At 36.3% G+C, this 24,474-nt stretch overlaps 1 protein-coding gene across 13 annotated transcripts in view; it reads left to right on the top strand.

The window, feature by feature from the left end:
- The window catches only part of GAS2L3 (growth arrest specific 2 like 3), a 41,910-nt gene extending 18,778 nt beyond the window's left edge, over positions 1-23,132 (top strand). For 10 of the 13 annotated variants that reach the window (XM_021092704.1, XM_021092712.1, XM_021092714.1 and 7 more), the window contains 7 exons: positions 771-939; positions 1,870-1,985; positions 6,502-6,643; positions 11,102-11,165; positions 11,826-11,964; positions 16,204-16,311; positions 17,843-23,131. In XM_021092704.1, coding sequence (XP_020948363.1) covers positions 771-939; positions 1,870-1,985; positions 6,502-6,643; positions 11,102-11,165; positions 11,826-11,964; positions 16,204-16,311; positions 17,843-19,096 — 1,992 coding nt within the window. In that variant the 3' untranslated portion in view covers positions 19,097-23,131. Of the gene's footprint in view, positions 1-770; positions 940-1,869; positions 1,986-6,501; positions 6,644-11,101; positions 11,166-11,825; positions 11,965-16,203; positions 16,312-17,842 lie in introns of all 13 variants that reach the window. The other 3 variants (XM_021092716.1, XM_021092715.1, XM_021092717.1) reach the window with 2 other exon arrangements.

The raw sequence follows: 24,474 nt of genomic DNA, 5'->3' as shown, positions 1-24,474 counted from the left end.
GTTTGGTCCCTGCCCTTGCTCAGTGGGTTAACGATCCGGCGTTGCCATGAGCTGTGGTGTAGGTTGCAGACGCGGCTCGGATCCCGCGTTGCTGTGGCTCTGGTGTAGGCCGGTGGCTACAGCTCCGATTCGACCCCTAGCCTGGGAACCTCCATATGCCGTGGGAGCGGCCCAAGAAATAGCAAAAAAGACAAAAAAAAAAAAAAAAAAAAAAAAGTAAAAACCATCCTTTGCTTGTGAGCTATGTAAAATTAGGGGACAAACCAGGTTAGGTTTTTTTAAAAGATAATACTGTTATTACGATGTAAAGTTTATAAAATGCCATCTATGCGTGCATTCATTCATTTATCCATTATTCAACAAATGTTGTTAGGCCCAATGCCAGATGCTACGAAGATGTATCTTGTAAGGCAGTTATCCTTAATGCATTTTATAACCAAGGTGCTGAGGCTTGGTAAAGTTAACTTGTTAAACTGATGCAGCTAACAAGTGAAGGAAAAACATATTTGTTGACTTTTATCCTCTTGGTTTGATAGAATCCATTCACTAATTAGGGATTCACTTACATTTATCACAGAATTGAATATGGAAAGTTTCTCAAGTATCTAGTCTAATAGTTTGCCTCTAGTTTGTTAACTTTCTGTGAGTTGCTGCAGCTCTATAGATGTGTATATTAAATATGCCCTGTGATTCATTATTTAAGTGTAAATATTGGGCGTGCTGACTTTTAACAAGGTCATGTCCATTCAGTGGATTGGTGTTTTTTCTAGGTGTGGTTTGGGGAAGATCTGCCGCTAAGTCCGCGGAGTCCTCTGACCCCCCGGCATGGGCCAGGTTTGGCTGATGTTTGTCAGTATGACGAGTGGATAGCTGTGAGGCATGAAGCCACCCTGCTGCCCATGCAAGAAGACCTGTCAATCTGGTTATCTGGTTTATTAGGTAAGGCTCACGGAGATGCTCAAAGCTGTATTCTCTTATTCAGTAAATGTTTATTGAGAATTTTTTACTCTTTGTCACAGAATGATTGTTTCAGAGGCTGGGGATCCTCTGGTGAATGAAATATTTGATGTCCTTATTCTCACCAAGCTTATATTCTAGTTGGGAGAATATTCTCTTTCACTCTGACTCTCAGGGCTTGGATAGTAAGCAAGTTTGAAGCTTAACAGGAAGACGTCAGTAGTAAAAGCTGTGATTAATCAACGTTTTCATTGTTGTTATGAAGCTCATTCGTGATTTTTCAAGATAATTAAAGACACACTACATACTCTATTTCATATCAGTTTGAACATTTGGTTTTTTTAAGTTTTATTGAAGTATAGTTAATTTACAAGGTTGTGATAATTTCTGCTGTACAACAAAGTGACCCAGTCATACATATATGCATATCCATTCTCTCTCAGATTCTTTTCCCACATAGATTATGTAATAATAATATTTCCAAAGACGGTGAAAGTTGGTATTTCCTGAGGACACATTATATTATTATCTTTGATTTTTAAATTGCAACAAACTTCATCTTATTTATAGAGGATTGTTTTTGTGTGCAAGCAGTCATAATATGCAGTGAATCAAAACTTTAATCGTGAATATTGAAATACAAAACACTTTGGTGGTTTTCTTTTAATGAAATAATGTTATTTTATTTTTTTCTGTGCATCTACATCACAGATATTTTTGTTTCAGTTGACTTTCAGTTAATTTGACATATCTGCTATTTTAACTGTATCTGCTAAGAGTGAATACTTGAAGTCTGATATCGTATTTGTCTAGTGTTTCAGCTAATAATCTGATTTTATTTAATTAAAATTTAACCATATCATTTGAATTTACTGTTTCCAGAAAAATCTTAGCTTTGGAATATGTTTTTAGGTATTGAAGTTAAGGCAGAAAGGTTATTAGAAGAACTTGATAATGGAGTACTGTTATGCCAACTGATTGATGTTCTTCAAAACATGGTGAAAACATGCAGCTCTGAAGAACCAGGGGTAAGAAAATGTTTGACAGTAGTGATTTTATACCTTGGTTCATATTGATTTGTTTATGTACATTTCTTATCATCTCTACAAGGCTATAAACTTTCACCCCAACTGTCTATAAGATTCTGGATAATTTAATCTTTTTTTTTTTTTTTTTTTTTTTTTTTTTGTCTTTTTGCTATTTCTTGGGCCGCTCCCACGACATATGGAGGTTCCCAGGCTAGGGGTCTAATTGAAGCTGTAGCCACCGACCTACGCCAGAGCCGCAGCAACGTGGGATCTGAGCCGAGTCTGCAACCTACACCACAGCTCACGGCAACGCCGGATCGTTAACCCACTGAGCAAGGGCAGGGATGGAACCCGTAACCTCATGGTTCCTAGTTGGATTCGTTAACCACTGTGCCACGACGGGAACTCCATGGATAATTTAATCTTTTTGAATATCTGAAAAAAATATTTTCCTTTATAAAAAGGAGGTATTAACATTGACTTTGTAGGATGTATCTTCAAGGATTCAACAAAATTAAATGTGATAATATATAGATAGTGGCTAGCTTGATTCCTGGTGCATAATAAATATCTGATAGCTAGCTCTTCTTGAGAATAATAATAGAAGCTTCCTTTAGGATTACTGTGAGAGTTAAATGAAAAAAGAGCTTGTGATGGTTCTGGCACACAGTTAAGACCTATCAGCAGCAGCAGCAGTGGTGTTTTTCTTAGTGGTAAATTCTAGAAATATCAGTTGAAGAAATAATACTTTTTAAAGTCAGTTTTCCTCCATTGACCCTGAGGTTATGATTTGAAGTAGATAAGGTTTCCTCTTTTCATCAAATATGAGTGTTTCCACTCAGGGGATCAGGGTGTGGATTCTAAACATTGACATAATGCTGGTGGAAATACAAGCAGTACCATATTTCTGGGGAACAATAAGTAATATATAGATCACATTGAAAATAAAGCACATCCTTTGATACATACATAACATAATTCTACTTCCAGAAATTTATTCTAAAAAAAAAAAAGACCACAAATTAACAAAAAAAAAAAAATGTGCAAAAAAACTTAAGGACAACCTAAATGCTCGTTAGAGAAGTTGTGTAAAATTAATTTGGTATCTAAACAGAGTAGAATATTATCTATTCATTAGATATGACTGTTTTAATATTTTTTAGCCCCAAAGATGCCTGCAACCTATCATTAAGTGTGTGTGCACACATATACAAATCAGATTGCGGAATAGTGTATTCATGTAGCAATCTGTGGGTACAGATATACTTGTGTGTAGAGATGTCCTACTAAAACATGAATGAGAAGATTTCAGTTGATACTAACCATCTTTGTGTTTGTGTTTGATTTTTTTTTCCTGTATGCACTTAGAAAAACTCACAATGCTATTTTAATTCTGGAAAACAATAGCAACAGAAGGGAAATAAGGAGTTCCCGTCGTGGCGCAGTGGTTAACGAATCCGACTGGGAACCATGAGGTTGCGGGTTCGGTCCCTGCCCTTGCTCAGTGGGTTAACGATCCGGCGTTGCCGTGAGCTGTGGTGTAGGTTGCAGACGCGGCTCGGATCCTGCGTTGCTGTGGCTCTGACGTAGGCTGGTGGCTACAGCTCCGATTAGACCCCTAGCCTGGGAACCTCCATATGCCACGGAAGTGGCCCAAAGAAATAGCAAAAAGACAAAAAAAAAAAAAAAAAAAAAAAAAAAAAAAAAAAAAAAGAAGGGAAATAAAAGGAAGTGGTAATGGTGGTTATTTCTTGGGAGAGAAGGGAACTGACGGTGGGTGAGAGACTTATACCCTCCTGTGCCTATTGTATTTTAAAAAATCATATGCATGACTAACAATGAAATATTAGAAAAGGAATATAAAAATATAATACCTTTTAAAAATCACACTTCCAAAAATTAAATAGCTAGGAATAAACCTGACCAATGAGGTGGAAGATTTATATACTGAGAACTATAAAATATTAATCAAGGAAATTAAAGAGGATTCAAAGAATTGGAAAGATATTCCATGCTCCTGGATTCAAAGAATTAACATCATTAAAATGGCCATACTACCCAAGGCAATCCACAGATTTAATGCAATCCCTATCAAATTACTTATGACATTTTTCACAGAACTAGAACAATCCAAAAATTTATATGGAACCATGAAAGACCCAGAATTACCAAAGAAATCTTGAGGAGAAAAACCACTCAGAAGGCATAACTCCCCTAGATTTCAGACAATATTACAAAGCTACCATAATCAAGGCAGTGTTGTATTGGTACAAAAACAGACATACAGGCCAATGGTGCAGAACAGAGAACCCGGAAATAACCCCAGACACCTATGGTCAATTAATCTTCGACAAAGGAGGCAAGAATATAAAATGGGAAAAAGTCTCATTAGCCAAGTGGTACTGGGAGAACTGGACAACTGCATGTAAATCAGTGAAACTAGAACACACCCCTACACCATGCACATAAATAAACTCAAAATGGCTTAAAGACTTAAATATAAGACACGACACCATGAAACTCTTAGAAGAGAACATAGGCAAAACATTCTCTGACATCAACTATACAAATGTTTTCTTAGGTCAGTCTCCCAAGGCAGCAGAAATTAAAATAAAAATAAACAAATGGAACCTAATCAAACTAACAAGCTTTTGCTCAGCAAAGAAAACCATAAAAAAACAAAACAAAAAGACAACCTATGGAATGGGAGAAAATAGTTGCAAACGGTGCAATTGACAAAGGCTTAATCTCCAAAATATACAAACAACTCATATAACTCAACAGCCAAAAAACAACCCAATTGAAAAATGGGCAGGAGACCTAAACAGACATTTCTCCAAAGACTCATGGATGGCCAACAAGGACATGAAAAATGCTCAACATCACTAATTATTAGAGAAATGCATATCAAAACTACGATGAGGTACCACCTCACACAGGTCAGAATGGCTGGTATTAATAAGACTACAAATGACAAATGCTGGAGAGGGTATGGAGAAAAGGAGACCCTCCTACACTGTTAGTGGGAATGTAAATTGGTACAACCACTATGGAAAACAGTATTGAGGTACCTCAGTAAACTGAAAGTAGAATTGCCATATGATCCAGCAATCCCACTCCTGGCGTATATCTGGACAAACTTTCATTGAAAAAGATACATGCACCTGTATGTTCATTGCAGTACTATTCACAATAGCCAAGACCTGAGAACAACCCAAATGTCCACTGACAGATAAATGGATTAAGAAGATGTAGCTGTGTGAAATACTACTCAGCCATAAAAAGAACCAAATAATGCCATTTGCAGCAACATGGATGGAGTTAGAGACTCTCATACTAAGTGAAGTAAGTCAGAAAGAGGACAAATACCACATAATATCACTTAAACATGAAATCTAAAACATGGCACAAATGAACCTATCTGCAGAACAGAAACAAACTCATGGACATAGAGAACAGACTTGTGGTTGCCAAGGGGGAGGGTAGAGGAAGTGGGGTGGACTAGGAGTTTGGGTTAGTAGATGTAAACTATTATCTTTGGAATGGATAAGCGATGAGGTCCTGCTGTATATCACATCCAATTACTTGTGATAGAACATGAGAGAAGATAGTATGAGAAAAAGAATGTATACATATGTATAACTGGGTCACTTTGCTGTACAGTAGAAATTGACAGAATAATGTAAACCAACTATGGTAAAAATTAAAAAAAAATCATGTGCATGAATTTCTTATTCAAGTAAAAATTTAAACCCAACTAAAAACCCCTCAGCCTCAGCAGGATTATATTAATACTTTTGGTTCAAATATTTAAAGAAATTAGGCTTCTGGAAAACTTAGATGTTCAATCTTCAAAGAATATTCAGAAACAGGAGTTCCTGTCTTGGCTCAGTGGTAACAAACCTGACTAGTATCCATGAAGACGTGGGTTCGATCCCTGGCCTTGCTCAGTGGGTTAAGGATCTGGCATTGCCGTGAGCTGTGCTGTGGGTCACAGACCTGGTTTGGATCCTGTGTTGCTGTGGCTGTGGTGTAGGCTGGCAGCTACAGCTCTGATTTGACCCCTATCCTGGAAACTTCCATTGCTGCGGGTGCGGCCCTTTAAAAAAAAAAGAAATTCAGAATCATATTTATGAATCTGAAAATAAGGACTAAGCAAAAATGAATGTGTCTGTAAACCTTTAACAGAGCAATGATTTTGTGTTTGTATTGAATTATGTATGGAGAGATATAAAGATGTGCTTTGAAATTATTAGACTGTCATTTTTTTATTTTACCCAAGACTCTCATGTCATTTTAAAGAGAAAGGTTAATTTTTGACTAGGACTCATTTTCTGGAATATACTTAAAGAAAAACAAAATAAAGTAATTTTTGAAGATATCTTTTCCCCTTAGTGCTGTTGTGTACTTCTTAGTTATATCCCAAACACTGAACATTTATTTAGTACTATTAAAATGGATAGCTAATGAAAATATTCTTGATGCATGCTTGAAATTATTCTCTTGTCTTTTCCAGAATTTTCCAATGAGAAAAGTGCCCTGTAAGAAGGATGCTGCATCAGGTTCATTCTTTGCTAGAGACAATACCGCGAACTTCCTTCACTGGTGCAGGCATGTTGGGGTTGATGAGACTTACCTCTTTGAATCCGAAGGTTTAGGTAGGTGGTGGTGTTGTTACTGTGTTCAATGTTTATTATTGTATGCCTCGCTTTTAATTTTTCTTTCCAAATAAGGACTCTAGTGCCATGTATCTCATTTTCCTAGAAAAATTTATACCCTAAATACATGTGAAACAATTGGAGGATCAGATTCCAAATCAAATATATGATTAAGCTTTTCATTTATAGTTATAGATCCTATATATCTAGAATGACCTAGACATATTTTACTTCCTAAATGAGTTGGCTAAGGGAAGGTTCTGGACTAATGCTTAACTAATTAATGTTTTCATCAGGTCTAAATTACTAGTAATTTCTCTTCATTTAGATAATTACAGAAATAACAGAAGACCAAATGATGTATGCTCATGGTGTTTAGCTTTACCTCATAAACAGCAGCTGCCGACTTGGTTATCTAAATGGACTAATGTTTTTGACAGTTCATTTTAAAAAGTCATGCTCTACTGAAGAATTATTGATATATTTTCTCATCTCCTTTAAGTCAGCAGAAGCATCTGTGCAGCGACCAAAGTAAAAACCATCAAAGTTGTAGACTATAAGTATATTTCCTCAAAGTTTTCATGTATATTGCACCCATGCACACACGCCCACACACAGAATTGGTAATGTTTTGATAGGAGCAGTAGCATTCCTAGAGCGTGGGTTGTGGGAGTCACAGTCTGCTCTGGCAGGAGAAGTATTTTATCATTCATATTCATGGCGATAATAAAAAGCAAACCAACTTTTAGTTGGTTTTATTATTGTTTTCGGTTAATATTGTTTAAAATGTTTCTACTGACCATGAACATCCTGTTACCTGCAAACAGGGTAGCTGTTCCCACTGTTACCTGTTTGTGTGCTTCTAGATACTCTTCTCCAGTATAGACTTAAAAGTCTTGGATTGCTCTTTTACCCCCCACCTTGCACACTGCTTTAATCCAGGTGTGCTTTTCATTAAGCATATTAGATTTCTTTTTATTCATAGCATTAAAAAAATGGATGTGTGTTCCACATAAAATAAAATTACCATTTCAAAATGTACACTTCAGTGGTTTTTAGTATGTGCACTGTGTTGTGCAAATATCACCACTTAATTCCAGAATGTTTCTGTCTCTCCAAAGAGAAAATCCATCCCTATTAGCAGTTGGACTCTGTTACTCCCTACCTCCATCCTCTGGTAACCGCCACTCGGCTTTCTCTTGCCGTAGATTTGCATACTCCAAACTTTTCATATAAGGAGAATCATACAATATGTGACTTTTGTATCCAACTGTTCTCAGTTAGCATTTTGGTTCGTTTATGTTGTGGCATCTAACAGTACTTCATTCCTTTTTATGGCTGAATGATATTTTGTTGTATGGATATACACATTTTTTAAAACTATTATCAGCTGATGGACATTTTGATTGTTTTTGCTCTTAGGTTATCACGAATAATGCTCCTGTGAACTCTTGTGTATGAGTTTTTGAGGGAACATATGTTTTTAATTTAGGGATATACTTAAGAGTAGACTTATTGGGTCATATGGTAATTCTATGTTTATCTGTTTGAGAAACTACCATAGTTTTCACAGTGGCTGGCTGTAGCATTTTACATTCTCACCAGCAATGCACAAAGGTTCCATTTTCTTCACATTTTTGCCCACACTTATTATTTTTGAAAATTATAGTTGACCCATGAACACTGCAGGGCCTAGGGGTGGCAACCCCATCCCTCCCAACCTTTGTAGTCCAAAATCTGCATATAACTTTACAGTCAACCCTTTGTGTTCATGGTTCTGCATCCACAGATTCAACCATCTTCAGATTCTGTAGTACTGTAGTATGTATTTATTGAAAAAATTTCATGTGTAAATGGACCCACATAGTTGGAACCCATATTGTTCAAGGGCCAACTGTATAACCATCTTAGTGGGTGTGAAGTGATACTCATTGTGGTTTTGGTTTGAATTTCCCTAATGACTAATGATGTTGAACACATTTTCATGTGCCTATTGACCATTTGTATATTATCTTCTTTGAAGAAATGTCTTTTCAAATCTTCTGCTTTTTTTGTTGTAGAAATTTGTAAAAGTTTTTTTATTCTGGGTACTAGGTCCGTATTATATATGATTTACAAATATTTTCTTCTGGTCTTTGGCTTGCCTTTTCTCTTTCTTTCTTGGCTGCCCCATGGCACATGAAGCTCCAGGGCCAGGCATCGGATCAGAGCCACAGCTGTGACTATTTCAACTTACGCTGCAGCTACAGCAACACCAGACCCTTAACCCACTGTGGGGGGCCAGAGATTGAACCTGGGTCCCAGCACTCCAGAGACGCCACCAATCCTGTTGCTCCATAGCGAGAACTCTCCTTTTCACTTTCTTAATAGTGTACTTTGATGCATAAAAGTTTTAAATTTAGATGAATTCAGTTTATCTTTGATTGCTTGTGCTTTTGGTGGCATATCTAAAATCACTGCCTAATTCAAGGTCACACAGATTTTCATCCTCGTTCTTCCTAAGAGTTTTATAGTTTTAGCTCTTACTTTTAGATCTTTGAATTGTTTTGAGTTTTTTTTAGTATATGGTGTGAAGAAGGGGTCTAAATTCATATTTTTGCATGTAGACATCCAGTTGTCTTAGCACCATTTGTTGAAAACACTCTTCTTTCCCCTCTGTGTTGTCTTGGTACCCTTGCTGAAAATCAATATAAACATATAAGTTTATTCCTAGACACTCTGTTTCATTCCATTGGTCTGTATGTCTATCCTTATACCAATAAGCACTGTCTTGATTACTATAGCTTTGTAGTAAGTTTTGAAATTGGGAAGTATGAGTCATCCAACTTTGTTCTTTTAAAAGTTTGTTTTGGCTGCTCTATGTCTCTTGCAATTCCATATGAATTTGATCATCAGCTTGTCCATTTCTGGGGGAAAAAAGGCTACTGGAATTTTGAAAGGAATTGCACTGAATCTGTAGGTCAGTTTGGAAAGTATTATAATAACAATGTTATGTTGTCTAATCCATGAATATAGGATGTCTTTCCATTAATTTATATCATTTATTTTAACAATATTTTATGGTTTTCTGTATATGTCTTATAATTCTAAGGTTAAATTGATTCCTAAGTACTTTATTCTTCTTGAAACTATTATAAATGTAATTATTTTCTTAATTGTCTTTCAGATTATTTATTACTAATGTATAAAGTAAAATGATCTTTGAATACTTATATCTTGCAACTTTGCTGAACTTGCTAATTAGTTCTATTAGTTTTTTAGTAGGTATTTTTGGGTTTTCTAAACAAAGGACTATGTTATCTGTGAATTGAGATAATTTTCCTTCTTCCTTTCCAATCTGGATGCCTTTTGTTTATTTTTCTTGCCTAAATGCCATGGCTAGAACTTCCAGTAAAATGTTGACTAGAAGTGGTAAGAGTGGACATCCTTCTCTTCCCTGGTCTTAGCCTCAAGGAAAACATTCAGCCTTTCATTATTTTTATTTTATTTTTTTCTTTTTCTGCTGCCCCGTGGCATATGGAGTTCCTGGGCCAGGGATCAGATGCTAGTCACAGTCGCGGCCTAAACCTTAGCTTAAACCAGGGATCAAACCTGTGTCCCAGCACTCCCAAGATGCCACTGATCCCGTAGTGCCACAGCAGGAACTCCAGCCTTTCACTGTTAAAAATGATGTTAGCTATGGGTTTTCCAGCCATGTCTATCTTTATATTTATAAAGTTTTCTTCTATTCCTAGTTTGTTGAGTCTTTTTTTTGGTCATGAAAAGATGTTTGATTTTTTGTCAAATTATATTTCCGTGTCTACTGAGATAATTGTGGTTTTTTTCCTTTATTATATGAATATTGTGCATTGTATTGACTGATTTTCATATGTTGAACCAACCTCGCATTTCTGGGATAAATCCCACTTGCTGCTGGATTCAATTTGCCAGAATTTCATTGATAATTGTTTTATATCTATATTCATGAAGGACACTGCCTTTAGTTTTCTTGTGATATTTTTGTCTGACTTTGGTGTCAGGGTAATATAGGCTGCATAGAATGAGTTAGGAAGTGCTCCCTCCTCTCTGTTTTTGAAAGAGTTTAAGAAGACTATTAACACACAGTCTTATGCTAAAGATAGTTTAGAATAAAATTGAAATGATACATCTCTTCAAATAGCATCTCTTATTAAGAGATCTGGAATATTAATAATTTAATATTACTAATCCCTTAATTTTTTAGCTTAAAGCACCATGTAGATAAGGTCCATGGTGAGTTTTCATCTTCTTCTTGTTAGCCATTTTTTCCCTTTAATTTAAGGAAGATGATAATATGTAGAAAAAATAAAAGTCTTTTCTAAATCTCCAAACAGTAACCCTACTGTCTTCATCATTCTTTTATTTTACTTCTTACGTGCCAGAAATATATTTGCCCATTTAATTTTCTCCTTAAAATATGTGTTCTTATTTTTTCCATAGTTTTGCACAAAGATCCAAGACAGGTGTATCTGTGTCTTCTTGAAATTGGTCGAATCGTGTCAAGGTCTGTATTCCATAATATTTCAGAATTTCTATGTCATAAACATAGTTAGCCTACTTTATGTGAGCTACAGCATTATTTTCTATAAATGAAAATAATTTTTGATTGAAATAAAGTAATTCACTATTTTTTCTTTCTTTTTGTTTCTTGTTAACTTTGTTCTGTTCACATGAGCCATGTCATGTGTCGACACCTGCTTGCTCACTAGCTTGCCTTCATTTAGTATTAAACTGTAAAAGTGGGTACTTAAATTTTTTAGATTGAGTAGATTAGATTAAAGGCATGCAACCTTTTAGCAGTTCAAGGTGAGCCTAGTCTCTCGAACACAAAGAGGATCTGATAAAGAAGACCAAAGGTTGGTATCCACCATACCCAGCTCAGACCCATCTTCACTCATGAGCTGATTATTTAAAGGTAACTTTAGGATCCCTGATGGAATATTGGGAGCATCCACTAACCCAAATATGTATGCTATGATGTAAAGATGATAATCGAGTTTTTGGCAATCTGTGCTATGGGAGATGAAAAAGCATTTCCAGATATCTCAGTGAGACAACTGGTAGAAAAAGAGTCATAAAAATAAGATATAATCTCCTGTGATATGCAGGGAAGTGCTTGAGTTAGACTTCACTTGTTTGATGAGACCTCATAATTGCTTTTCAGATATGGGGTTGAGCCACCAGTATTAGTAAAACTTGAGAAAGAAATTGAGCTGGAAGAGACCTTACTTAATACTTCTGGACCTGAAGATTCCATCAGCATTCCAAAATCGTGTTGTCAGCATGAAGAGCTGCATGAAGCTGTAAGTAACTGCCATACTTTCTTTCAACTATAACGCATCAGAGTCTCATAGTTTGCCCATGCTATGTTTATTTATTTATTTATTATTATTATTTTTTTGTCTTTTGTTGTTGTTGTTGTTGTTGCTATTTCTTGGGCCGCTCCCGCGGCATATGGAGGTTCCCAGGCTAGGGGTTGAATCGGAGCTGTAGCCACCGGCCTACGCCAGAGCCACAGCAACGCGGGATCCGAGCCGCGTCTGCAACCTACCCACAGCTCACGGCAACGCCGGATCGTTAACCCACTGAGCAAGGGCAGGGACCGAACCCGCAACCTCATGGTTCCCAGTCGGATTCGTTAACCACTGCGCCACGACGGGAACTCCTGCCCATGCTATGTTTAAAGAAAATGTTTCTCATTCAGAATACACACCAGTACTAATTTCCACTCCTTGGTGAGTTCAGGACACTGTTAAATGTGACTTGTTGCTTGTGTGTGATGAGGAATGGACGTGTACTGGAGGGGTGGCAGGGCAGATAGACTGGAACCCATCACAAAGCGTTCCATAGGCCACAGAATTCACTGATCCCTTCTTAAACATAGTAGTGCTATAATCTGGTTTGCAAATCATAAGGGTTACTCTGGTCATGTAGAGGTTATATAATCTAGGCACCAGATGATGAGAACCTGAACTCGAGCAGAAGCAGCAGAGATGAAAATAATTTAAAACATATATAAGAGAGAGAATTGACAGAAATACTAATTCTGATTGGGAGAGAGAAAATCTAAGATGATTTCCAAGGTTTCTAAGTAAATGGTATACCGATACTTGAAAAATATAGGACGAGGCAAAGTTGGGAGAGCAAATTGATGGGGCTTTTCTGACTGTTCCCCTGACAGAGTATATACATACTCGTCAGATGATAGGTCTCAACTGGAAAGGCTTCTTAAGTTTACCTCATTATGTGCAAGTTAATAGGGTTACGGTTGCTCAGGCTGTGTGTCTTCTGCAATGACTACAGTATGACAAGTGATGGAGGTGAGCTGAACCTCACATATTTTTTCTGCTTAGACTATTGTGTAGATTTCATGGTTTTTTCGGATTGTAGTATTTTATGAAAGTGTTTCATGTACAATATTATTTAAGAAATAATAAGTCATTACTAATAAACATTTAGAAAGTGTTGCTTTGATTACTTTGTTTACCATAATAAATGTCTATAGTAAAACATTTGGGTAACCCTGCAACACACAGATTAAGAAAATGTCAGCCTGACCAACTCTTTATCAGGTCTAAGTATATTTACCTGCCTTGTATTATTGATATAATGACTGTGCATATCAATGTGTGATATAGTGATAATGTAATAGGGAAAAAATAAAACCTATTTTAAATCTTATGTAACCTAAAATAATTAAACAGGAAGGACAACATTGGGAAATATTCTCTATTAAATAGGAAATGCAGTATGTGCTAATTTTCTATTATATAAAGACCATATACAGTTTGATAAGAAAAATATTTCTGGTAGGTAACTGGCAAGGACTGTTTACATGAGAAGAAAATATAGTGTTGAAACTTGCTGATAATCAAGGAAAACAGATATGTGATTTATCCCATTGGCAAAATTTTTTAAAATTATGAAACTTGGTGCTGATTAATTCTGGTAAAACTGACTTAGGGATTGCTGTCTGTAACAGGAAATAATGTAAACTTTTGAAAAACAATTTAATAAATTGATACCAAGAGCTGTAAAACTGTTCTTCTTTCATTTTTATTATAGTTAAAGAGGGAAAAAAAAGTAGCATGAAAGAAAGTGTTTATTATTGCAATATTACTTATACGGGTAAAAAATTGGAAGCAATGTAAATACTCTCAAATAGGGCAATGGCTAGGTAAATTGGAATTCATTATCTTAACAGAAAAGTCATTTTATATGATCATTATGAAGACTATTAGCAACAAGAAAAATGTTTATTTTGTGAAAAATTGTATCAGAGCAAGGAAAATGAAAATAATTAATACTAGGGTAGTACCTTTACAGATGACTTTAATTTCTTTAGTTATTTCCTTTAGTATTATAATGTTAATTATGCAGTAGATAAAACCATTTTTTATTTACAGCTCTTACTTCTTTTATGTTCATGTCCTTATTTACACTGTGGGTTAGTGCTGATTTGTACTGCTGAATATAAGTAGTATTTGAACATTTTAAACAAAGAAAATAGGTGACTTTTCATGTCTGCATTCATGCTATGAAAACTAAAAGGAACACATTTCTTTAAATATATATGTGTTATAAGAATATATTCAGTGTCTATTATACATATGTGATCTACGGAGATCGTAGGGTCATGTTTAAAATAAGGAACAATTATCATCTAGTTCATTATTTCAAGTTCTGTTAAGACTGCAATTCTCTGTGTCTAAGAAACTTTAGCAGGTGGAAAATAATGACTGAAATAATTACCCCCTTTCAAATTTCTTTGTTAACTAATGTGCAAATGGTTTAAATAATTGTATATTTTTTACCTAAGTTCAGATTATTTTTAGCCATTTTATGCATGTGGGGTGTGTGTGTGTGTGTGTGTATGAATGTGTGTACATATATGTGCACATATATGCAGGCTGTGAACAAGATAAACTTGATTGAATGGCTTATGAAAATCAGTTCTATTTATGATCATATTATTTTGTTAAATGCATGATATAGGGAGATAAACTCAGACCCCTCTGATCAGGCTCAGCTGAATCCATATTTGTCCGTTCATTTAGGGTAGATAATTAAGACAATCATAAGTCTCTATCAGTGCTCAGCTAAACTGGGTTTATCTGAAGAGACCTTTAATATAATGCCTAGGTTCAATTAAATGAATTTGTTTAGATATGCTCTATATGATAAGTAATTGAGAAAAGCATACATGGCCTTGGTTTTTCAAAAATGTAGTTTTAAGGAGTTCCCGTTGTGGCGCAGCAGAAACGAACCCGACAAGGAATCGTGAGGTTGCGGGGTTTGGTCCCTGGCCTTGCTCAATGGGTTAAGGATCCGGCGTTGCCATGAGCTGTGGTGTAGGCCGCAGATGTGGCTTGGATCTGGCATTGCTGAAGCTCCAATTGGACCCCTAGCCTGGGAACCTCCATATGACATGGGTGCGGCCCTAAAAAGACAAGAACAAACAAATAAATAAAAATGTAATTTTAGGGAACAAAATATTTTCCATAGTGACTATGTGACTGACTTTTTCCCCCCAAATCAGACATATCTCAGTAAATATTTTCATTTAATCAATTTATTTTAATTTCCATGTTTTAAATATAGAATTTCTGAATCTTTATATTTATTCTAGTTTTTAACATTTTTGGATATTTACTGCAGTTAAAAATTCTATAAGCCCCTTGAGGAATAGAGGTAGGATCTTCTCTTCAGCTCTCATCTCCTTAACAGACTATTGAAAAGTGAGTACTCTTAGAAAAATGCCCCTTGAATTGAAATTTTTAAAATTTACTCAGTCTTGGGTGAATAGATAAAATATATCTCTGCCTATTTTAACAGTAACTTTGGATGAGAACTTTGGAAGGCATTGTGTTAAGAGACAAGTGAAAATTCCTGGTTAAACTTTATCTGACTGGCCAATCTTTGATTTGATGGGTATATTAATCCAGGTCTTAAAATATTCAAGCTTAATAATGCACTCATGTTTCCTATGACTAAATGAATGTGTTCTTTTTGTGTGTGTGCCTTTTCAGGGCCACACCCATGGCATATGGAAGGAAGTTCCAAGGCTAGGGGTCAAACTGGAGCTGTAGCTGCCAACCTATACCACAGCTCATGGCAATACTGGATCCTTTAACGCACTGAGCGAGGCCAGGTATTGAACCTGCGTCCTCGTGGATACTAGTTGGGTTCGTTATTGCTGAGCCACAATGGGAACTCCTTAATGAACATGTTGTGAACTGAGTTCACTGCGGTACACACTCACAGGCCTTCTCTGGGGTCAGTGAGGGTACTATGAGCCTGATAACACTTGGGCAGAGAGACAGAGACTCAAGACTTAACCACTGCTAGCTTTTTATCAGATTAGGTAATGTCTACTCTCAATATTTGTCAACAAGTAAAAGAGAAAACAAATAATTGCACTGTCATTAAATTTTTATCTTTGCATTTGATTTTCTCAGCCATCAAATAACCTTGCATTTTAACATTAAGCCAAATAGTTTTTGTCACAAGCACTAAATTTTGTCATTTATTTTTAATCTTAGGTTAAACACATCGCAGAAGACCCTCCTTGTAGCTGTTCTCATCGATTTTCCATCGAGTACTTATCTGAAGGACGATACCGACTAGGAGATAAAATACTCTTTATAAGAGTAAGTCCACCATTTACATCCTCTTTGAGATCTTGTTTGGAAATTGAATTTCCTGCTTTACCTACCTTCCTTTGCTCCCCTTTTACTTTTGAAAAAAATGGAATAAGGAGTGTTATTAATGGAAGAACTTCATTGTATAGGAAAAATGGGGAGTACTTACTTTTAAGAGCATATGCTGAGTTTAGGTAAATACCCTTAACATGGCAAACAGCTAATAACTATAGGATAGCTAAGACTATTTAGACATGTAATATAATTGGGGGAAAAAAAAATCTCTCAATACCTCAGGTAACTTATTCCATTTTCCAGATTTTCTAAAAAGGCATAATTTTCCATCATAAAAAGAAGAAAAAAGCAAAACCAGAATATCTAAAAGATTAAATGTCAGTAAGAAGAAGAGAAATAGAAACACTGTAGTTTGTAATAATATAGACTTTGGGTTGGAAGTATAAAGCCTTTCCAGTGACACGGCAGCAGCAGATATACTTAACATGCTATCAGACATGCTCATTTTCTTCCTTTGTCCCGTCTGCAATCGATTAATCACCCACTTTGATGATAAGGAGACTGAAATTTTACCTGTTTAGCATTCTGTCTACTTCTGATACAAGAGCTGTTTAATACCCAATTTAGGAGTAAATAATATAAAAGTATGTATAAATTTCACTACCCATATTTTCTTTTATTTCATATGTTATCATCAGCTCCCCATACAAAACTCAACTCACACAGAAATTTATGAATGCATTTTCTACCTTTTAATTAGCTCTCTTTTTAAAGCAATATGATACAGTGTTCAGAGTGTGTGGGAGTTAGAGTCAAAATTTGCAGAGCAGTCTCACACAGTTGCACAGATTTGCCTCCTGAATGAATAGTGGCCTGAAGTCCAGCTTGGGCCACGCTAGCAGACCTAGGATGTGTCTTATCCACACAAACTCACTGTTTGGGTTGAGGTGGCCTGGTGCATTTGAGGCCAGGCCAAGCTGTGTGATTTGGGACAGTTTCCTCTCAGAGCCATAATTTTCTCATCTGCAGAGAAGAACTAGTAATAAATTACATCAAAGTTTTTGAAAGAGTAAATGGATGTAATACATATGAAAGTCATTTATTAATTTCTAAAGTGCAAATATTGAGTGTTTTTATGTTTCTTCCTTATCTTTTTTTCTTTATTCTGAGGCATTATTTTCTCTCTCATTCCTTTTAACTCTTCTCCTTTCTTCCTTCAATATTCAGCTCTTTATTGAACAATATTATCCTTGTAGTTTTACATATTAGTGATTTGGATTTTTAGGATGCAAGTTATGTGTAAATAGCTTCCTTACAAACTGGAGGGCTTTCTGGTGTTAGTTGCGTGATTCAATATGAATTAAATTTATTGGAATAATACAAGAAAGAGACTGTCAATTTATATTGAAGCTCGTGGCAAATGCACTGAATTTCATGGGTCACAGGCATCACAGACTGTGCTGATGAATCCTAACTGCGTCTTACAGTTTTACAGCTGTATTTTTTACTTTCTTTTGGGGGAAAGATGCTTCACGGAAAACATGTCATGGTCCGGGTCGGTGGAGGCTGGGATACTCTTCAAGGATTTTTGCTTAAATACGACCCCTGTCGAATATTACAGTTTGCTACACTAGAACAGAAAATTCTAGCATTTCAGAAAGGAGTTTCCAACGAAAGTGTGCCTGATTCGTCTACCAGAACACCTCAGCCTCCTGAAATGAATCCTCTGTCAGCAGTTAGCATGTTTCAGAAACAGAATTCAAAACCTGGCACGCCGGTTGGCACTGCAAGGAGCAAAGAGAAGCAGGCACGTCCGCCGGGTGTGCTGTTGCCAGCATCTTCCCTGAAAGGAGGGAATCTGGCCTCTGGGTCCATCCATCCTAAGTTGCCAAATTCTCCAGCAGCCTCGTCTCATCTCAAAAGCAAATCTTCAAAGGTCCTAACAAAGAAACCACAGGCCTCTTCAAACAGCGTGTCATCTTCACCTCCTTCTTTAAATCCAGCAGGTAAAGGCACTTCTTCAGCAGCTTTATCAAGAACTGCACCTTGTGGATCTGAGTCACTGAGAAAATATATCTCATCACCCAGTACTCCTAAGGCCAAGCTTACTCCAGCCCAGAAGTCCAGAGAGGAGCCTGGGTCTGCACGCTTGCCAAATAAGGGTTCTGGAAAACCCGAGCCAAAGCATGTGAGGCACAACCATGTATCTTCCAGGGATGATGCAGTCTCTCACAAGGGTGCGCATTTAAATTCATCATCCAAGGGTCCAAAGCCACCTAAGACAAATCTGCACCTAAGGCCTAACCCCTCTCCATCTTTCCAGTCCCCCGCGAAAGTGACAACATCCGGTTCCAAGACCGTAACCACGGGTCAGGGAACGCGGTCTCAGCCATGTGATGGAGCTCCGCAGGAAGCTGCCCAGAAACCGAAAGATAAGAATGTGGTTTCAGTTGTCAAAAAGCAGCCTCAGAATAAAAGCACATCCCAGAAGACAGGACCCAGCTCCTCCAGGTCCCCTGGCCGGACCCCACTGTCCATCATGAGTCTTCCCCAGTCTTCTGCCAAAACGCAGCCTAAACCAAAGTTGGCACAGACTGCCACCAAGAGCCAGTGCTCAGCCAAAGGCCCTCCCCAAAGTGGCAAAGCCCCGGCTCCGCCCGGGAAACCACCCTCCTCTGGCAGGGAGGCGGTGAGTGGAGATAAAAAACCTCCTGCAAAGAAAAAGGAAGACGATGACCATTATTTTGTTATGACGGGAAGTAAGAAACCTAGAAAATAACTATAATGTGTCATTTTAAGAGACCAGAGGCAAGAGAGAGAGTGAATGTGTTAGCTTCACATCTTAGAAGTTTCTCCTATTTGTGTTTATCCAACTGGGTTCAGCCATTAAGTACCGTAAGATGCAGGCTGGAGTTGGGGTGAGGAAAGGGCTCATCAGAATCCACGTGTCTGCATTCACCAGGAGGCACCGCTCTTTTGAGGTGGACAGTGGTAAAATCACCACGAGGTTCTAATCATACATAGTTATAGACGTGTATGGTTTCCAGTCCACAGCATCTTTGCTAATGTTGGCCCATTAAGGGAAGTGTAAAGTCAAGTAACACTACTGGAGCTGTAACCATAGTTGCTTTATTTTGTTGTAACTATGCGCTTTATTTTGAATATGGAGGTTATTACCTGCTAACAACAACAGAGGTGCTCTTAATAAGCTATTGAATTTTAGTTCAAAAGCAACGGTTTGGCACGTGCCTTACAAAAGGCACCTAATTTAGTTTCCTGATCAGATTGCCTGATGGAACAATACTAAGTACTGATGGCTGCTACCCGTTAGCTTGCTTTTATTTTACTCTGGGCTTAGTAGGATTGCTATTAAAATTTTTTTAAGCTTTCCAATTCAGAAGGAGCTGATTTTTTCACTGGCTTACATTAAAATTGGTAATATTTTGTGACCAATATTTTTGGTAAAGGAAAAAACAAATTAAGGTATTAAATGTAAGTTGAAATTTGGAAAAATTTTTCATATATTATTTATAAGAACTTACGCATTATATTTTAGATGGACATTGTGCAATGTGAAAGGGGAAACAATTTAGTAGCTTTTGGCATGTTAGAAGTATTTTTAAATAATGTAATTTTCTACGAATGCAAATATCAATTTTTACATTAAAATAATGTTTAATATCAGAGTTATGTTTTAACAACCTTAAAATTAAGGTGATATTAAAGAATCTTAAAGTGGTGCTATATAAAACACTATCATGTGATGGTTATTTTTCTTTAACACAACAATACTGGTTTTAATTCGATTCTTCCAATTATGTTAATTTTCCTTAATAAAGTCAGGCAACTTCGGTTTTCCAATGAATACTGTATATGCAGCATTTTCTGTTCTATAGGCAGATTGTCCAAGGAACTTACCTAGATCATGTAATGACTATATAGACTCCATCAATCTAAAGTGGTATTTGTAAACAATTTGTTTTTTTTTAAGAGATCATGACTATTTTAAAAATTATTAATGTACCATTTCAGAAGTTTTGGTAGTGTATTTAATAACTTTACAGTATTGTCAGTTACCACAAGTTATTTATTCAGTATTGAGGTTTATGTTTCCTTATTTTAAACTAAAATGTGTTTTCGAAAGAAAAATAATAGTTCACGCAAATGTGCAATCTTAACCTGACTACTAATGTTTGTAGATTATAAAGCAAGAAATTTTTGAAAGAAACTAAGTGACCCTTTGTCTGAAGACTACAGTTAAAATCAAAGCTGTACACAGGCTAGTTTTTGAAATAATTGATGCTTCTCTTCTTTTGTTAAAAGAGACAGTCGTCACATATTTAGTTTAGTTCCACTGTTGATCTTGGCCTTGAGGGAGATAATATTCACATCTTTGGAAAGTGAAGTCAGTGTTGAAGAAGTACCAGAAGCTTTATATTTTTAGTGATATGAAATATTTAATGGATCTTTCAAAGAGGAAGAATTTTACATACAAGTGGGAATTTATTCTTTTGTAAGACCAAACAATGCTTCTGTATCACTAACTTCTAGAAATTAAAAAAAAGTAAGTGCTGTTACAGCCAACCTATGATTTCAAATAGATTTTTCAATATTGTAAACAGTAACTTTTGTGTTGAGAGTAATCGGAAATAAAAGTATATCATCTGGCATAAATTCCTAGAATTGTTTTTTTTCCCCAAAAGTTGGAATTTAATTTGTAAATAGCTCTATCTTTATCAGGCTGCTGATAGTAAGACTTTCTAATTCTTGTAATTCTGCTTTTTTTGTTTGTTTGTTTTATTTATTTTTTATTTTTTTTATTTTTTTTTTTGTCTTTTTATGGCTGAGCCTGCAGCATATGGAAGTTCCCAAGCTAGGAATTCAATCAGAGCTGCAGCTGCTGGCCTACACTACAACCATAGCAACACCAGATCTGAGCCACATCTGCATCCTACACCACACTTGAGGCAATGCTGGATCCTTAACCCACTGAGTGAGGCCAAGCATCAAACCCACATCCTCATGTAGACTACATTGGGTCCTTAACCTGCTGAGCCACAGTGGGAACTCCCAATTCCTGTAATTCTGTTTTAATTTCACACTTCAATACAGTGAGAATGTTCTTGAAATAGTCATTTTATCCTATATTCATGGTCAGGGAATTCACTGGATGAACTTTTATTTATATATAGCTTACTCTTCCAAAATAAAGTTTTGGTTTTTTTTTTTAAATAAGCAATGGCTGAAAGACACTTTCTTCAAATATATGGGCCACACTCGGGCCTTATGGAAGTTCCCAGGCTAGGGGTAGAATCTGAGCTACCGCTGCTGGCCACAGCCATAGCCACAGCAATGCGGGATCCAAGCTGCATCTGTGACCTACACCACAACTCACAGCAGCACCAGATCCTTAACCCACTGAGCAAGGCCAGGGATCGAACCTGCAACCTCATGGATCCTAGTTGGGTTTATTAGTGCTGAGCCATGAGGGGAGCTCCTCTTCAAATATTTTTTGAACTGTACTTAAAAAGCTAGTGTTTCTAATTGTTTTCACAATTTTAAAAGTACTAGGTTGAAGTTGCAAGAAGTTTTCATTTCTTCATAATAATAATACAAGATTTTAAGTTTCTTTTTGATTAATATTTAATAAAATGAATATTAAGCTTAAATTAGTGAAGTACCCAGAAGAAGAAGTAATGTGTACTTTCCTTTTTTTTTTAAGGGCCGCACCTGAGGTACATGGAGGTTTCCAGCAATCGGAACTGTAGCCACCAGCCACAGCCACAGCCACAACAACGAGGGATCTGAGCTGCATCTGTGACCTACACCACAGCTAAAGCAATGCCAGATCCCTTAACCCACTGAGTGAGGCCAGGGATCGAACCTGCGTCCTCAGGTTTGGTAGTTGGGTTCGTTAACCACTGAGCCACGATGGGATCTCCAAATAATGTGTGCTTTCAAGAGGGAATGAAAGGTTTACTTTTCATTACTCTAATTTGTTAATGTGACATGTCCAATTAATCTTCAGAGGAAAATGAAGTGCTGATTACTTTCACATTGTTGGGGCTTACAGCTGGTACTAAAAGCTTGTATCTTTAAAAATGCTTTGATAAATTAGATGATCTCTAACTTCCTCTCCACACTGAGTTTATAATTCTTAATGGATAAGAGAAATTTTTTGAGAAAAGAACTACCGTTCCTTCTGCAGTATATCTCTATCTGATATGAACATCTATTACTTCTTTAAAAGGCTTCAATGACAAGTTGTCATGATACATTCTTATATCCAGTTCACATACTGATTCCACTTGAATCCAAATTGATGTATATTTTCTTGTGCCAGCAGTGTTTGTATAAGATTTTAATTTTAATTTCTCAAGTATTAAAATTTAAACATATATGCCAAATGCTCCATTTTCTTTTTTGTGTATTCTGAATACCCTAGCACTTGGTTTGTGTGAGAAATTGCATATATGAAGCATTCATAATTTGAGAATAGTTTTAACGTTATTGCTATTTAAAATTCTCTCCTTCACTTGTGGAAGTTATTTCACTGCTCCCAAGAGGTTATGAGGTTTTGTCATTAAGTAACAGTATTTGTTTCCCAAGTTTCTGTATCTGCTAGAAGTTTGTCCTAGAAAAGCTAGATTCATATTTAATAATCTCTGATGATAAAAATAATCAGTTATTAAAGCAGAATTCTGTAGATCACACAAGTATTGTATTCACAGAAAGCTACTGATAGTAGGAATTCTCAATTCCTCTAATTCTGTTTTAATTTCATACTTTGATGTAGTAAGATTTTTTTTTTTTTTTGGTCTTTTTAGGGCTGCACCTGCGGCATATGGAGGTTCCCAGGCTAGGGGTTGAATCAGAGCTGTAGCCACTGGCCTACGCCACGGCAACTCAGGATCCGAGCCATGTCTGCAACCTACACCATAGCTCACGGCAACGCCAGATCCTTAACCCACTGAGCGAAGCCAGGGATCTAACCTGTGCCCTCAAGGACACTTAGTCAGATTCGTTTTCCCTGAGTCACAATGGGAACTGCAAAAACATTTTTGATTCATTTTGTCTTCATGATCAGAGAGATTTTAAAAAGCAGTTAAATATGTATTTTCTGTGATGTTTCCAAGTGAAAACAGAAAAAAAACCATTTAGACAAAATCAAAACTCTTATTATATTTTCCTAATTGTGAAGGGAAAAATTTTAAAGTTGAGATTTTGGAGAATATTAGGAAAATATTAATGAAACATTTGCCAGTAAATCTGAAAGAATAAAGACATATTTTATTAAATTAGCTATTTTCCTATAAACATATTGTTTTGTTTGTATAGAAAAACACAGTAGGACTTGATCTTGAGAAAATAATACACACAATGATTTAGCTGTAAGGATGTTAGTGATAGCACATCGTTAATACTGGTATGAGCATAAAATAAAGTACCATACAGACATTAAAAATGGTGTAGGCATTGACTGAAGTATGTATGGTGATGGAGCTATTTCTTTGAAGAGACTGCAATGATAAGATTAAAATATACTGCTTATTAATTTCTGCATTCTGCCAGGAATAGCACAATACTTATTGGATGGTATCAGGCACATGGTATATGTCACCTTTTAGAGTCTTTTACAGTTTCATATAATACATTATTTAATATGACTAAATTTCTTTTACAGTTTCATATAATACATTATTTAATATGACTTTTACAGTTTCATATAATAGTCTTTTACAGTTTCATATAATATATTATTTAATATGACTAAATTTCTTAAATTATTATTGATAAATTATTTTGCAAATTATCACATTGGAATGAAGAGTGGATTAATGTTGGTATGACTGTTGAGGACCCCTAGTGGTCAAATGTGGCAGTGTTGAAACTCATGTATATACTCAAATTGCCATTTACTAAAACCTACTGAGTTATGGGAAACGGCGGAGTAAGATAGTCATCACAATCAAGAACCTTAGGTTTAGGGAGTTCCTGCTGTGGTGCAGTGGGTTAATGATCTGGATTGTCTCTACAGTGTTGCCGGTTCAATCCCCTGCCTGGTGTAGTGGGATAAGGATCTGGCATTGCTGCAGCTGTGGTGTAGGCCACAACTGAAGCTTAGGTTTGATCCCTGGCCCATATGCTGCAGGTGCA

The sequence above is a fragment of the Sus scrofa genome, chromosome 5 (genome assembly GCF_000003025.6).
Source record: "Sus scrofa isolate TJ Tabasco breed Duroc chromosome 5, Sscrofa11.1, whole genome shotgun sequence".
NCBI classification, from domain to species: Eukaryota; Metazoa; Chordata; class Mammalia; order Artiodactyla; family Suidae; genus Sus; species Sus scrofa.
This window is presented reverse-complemented; position numbering and strand designations above follow the sequence as displayed.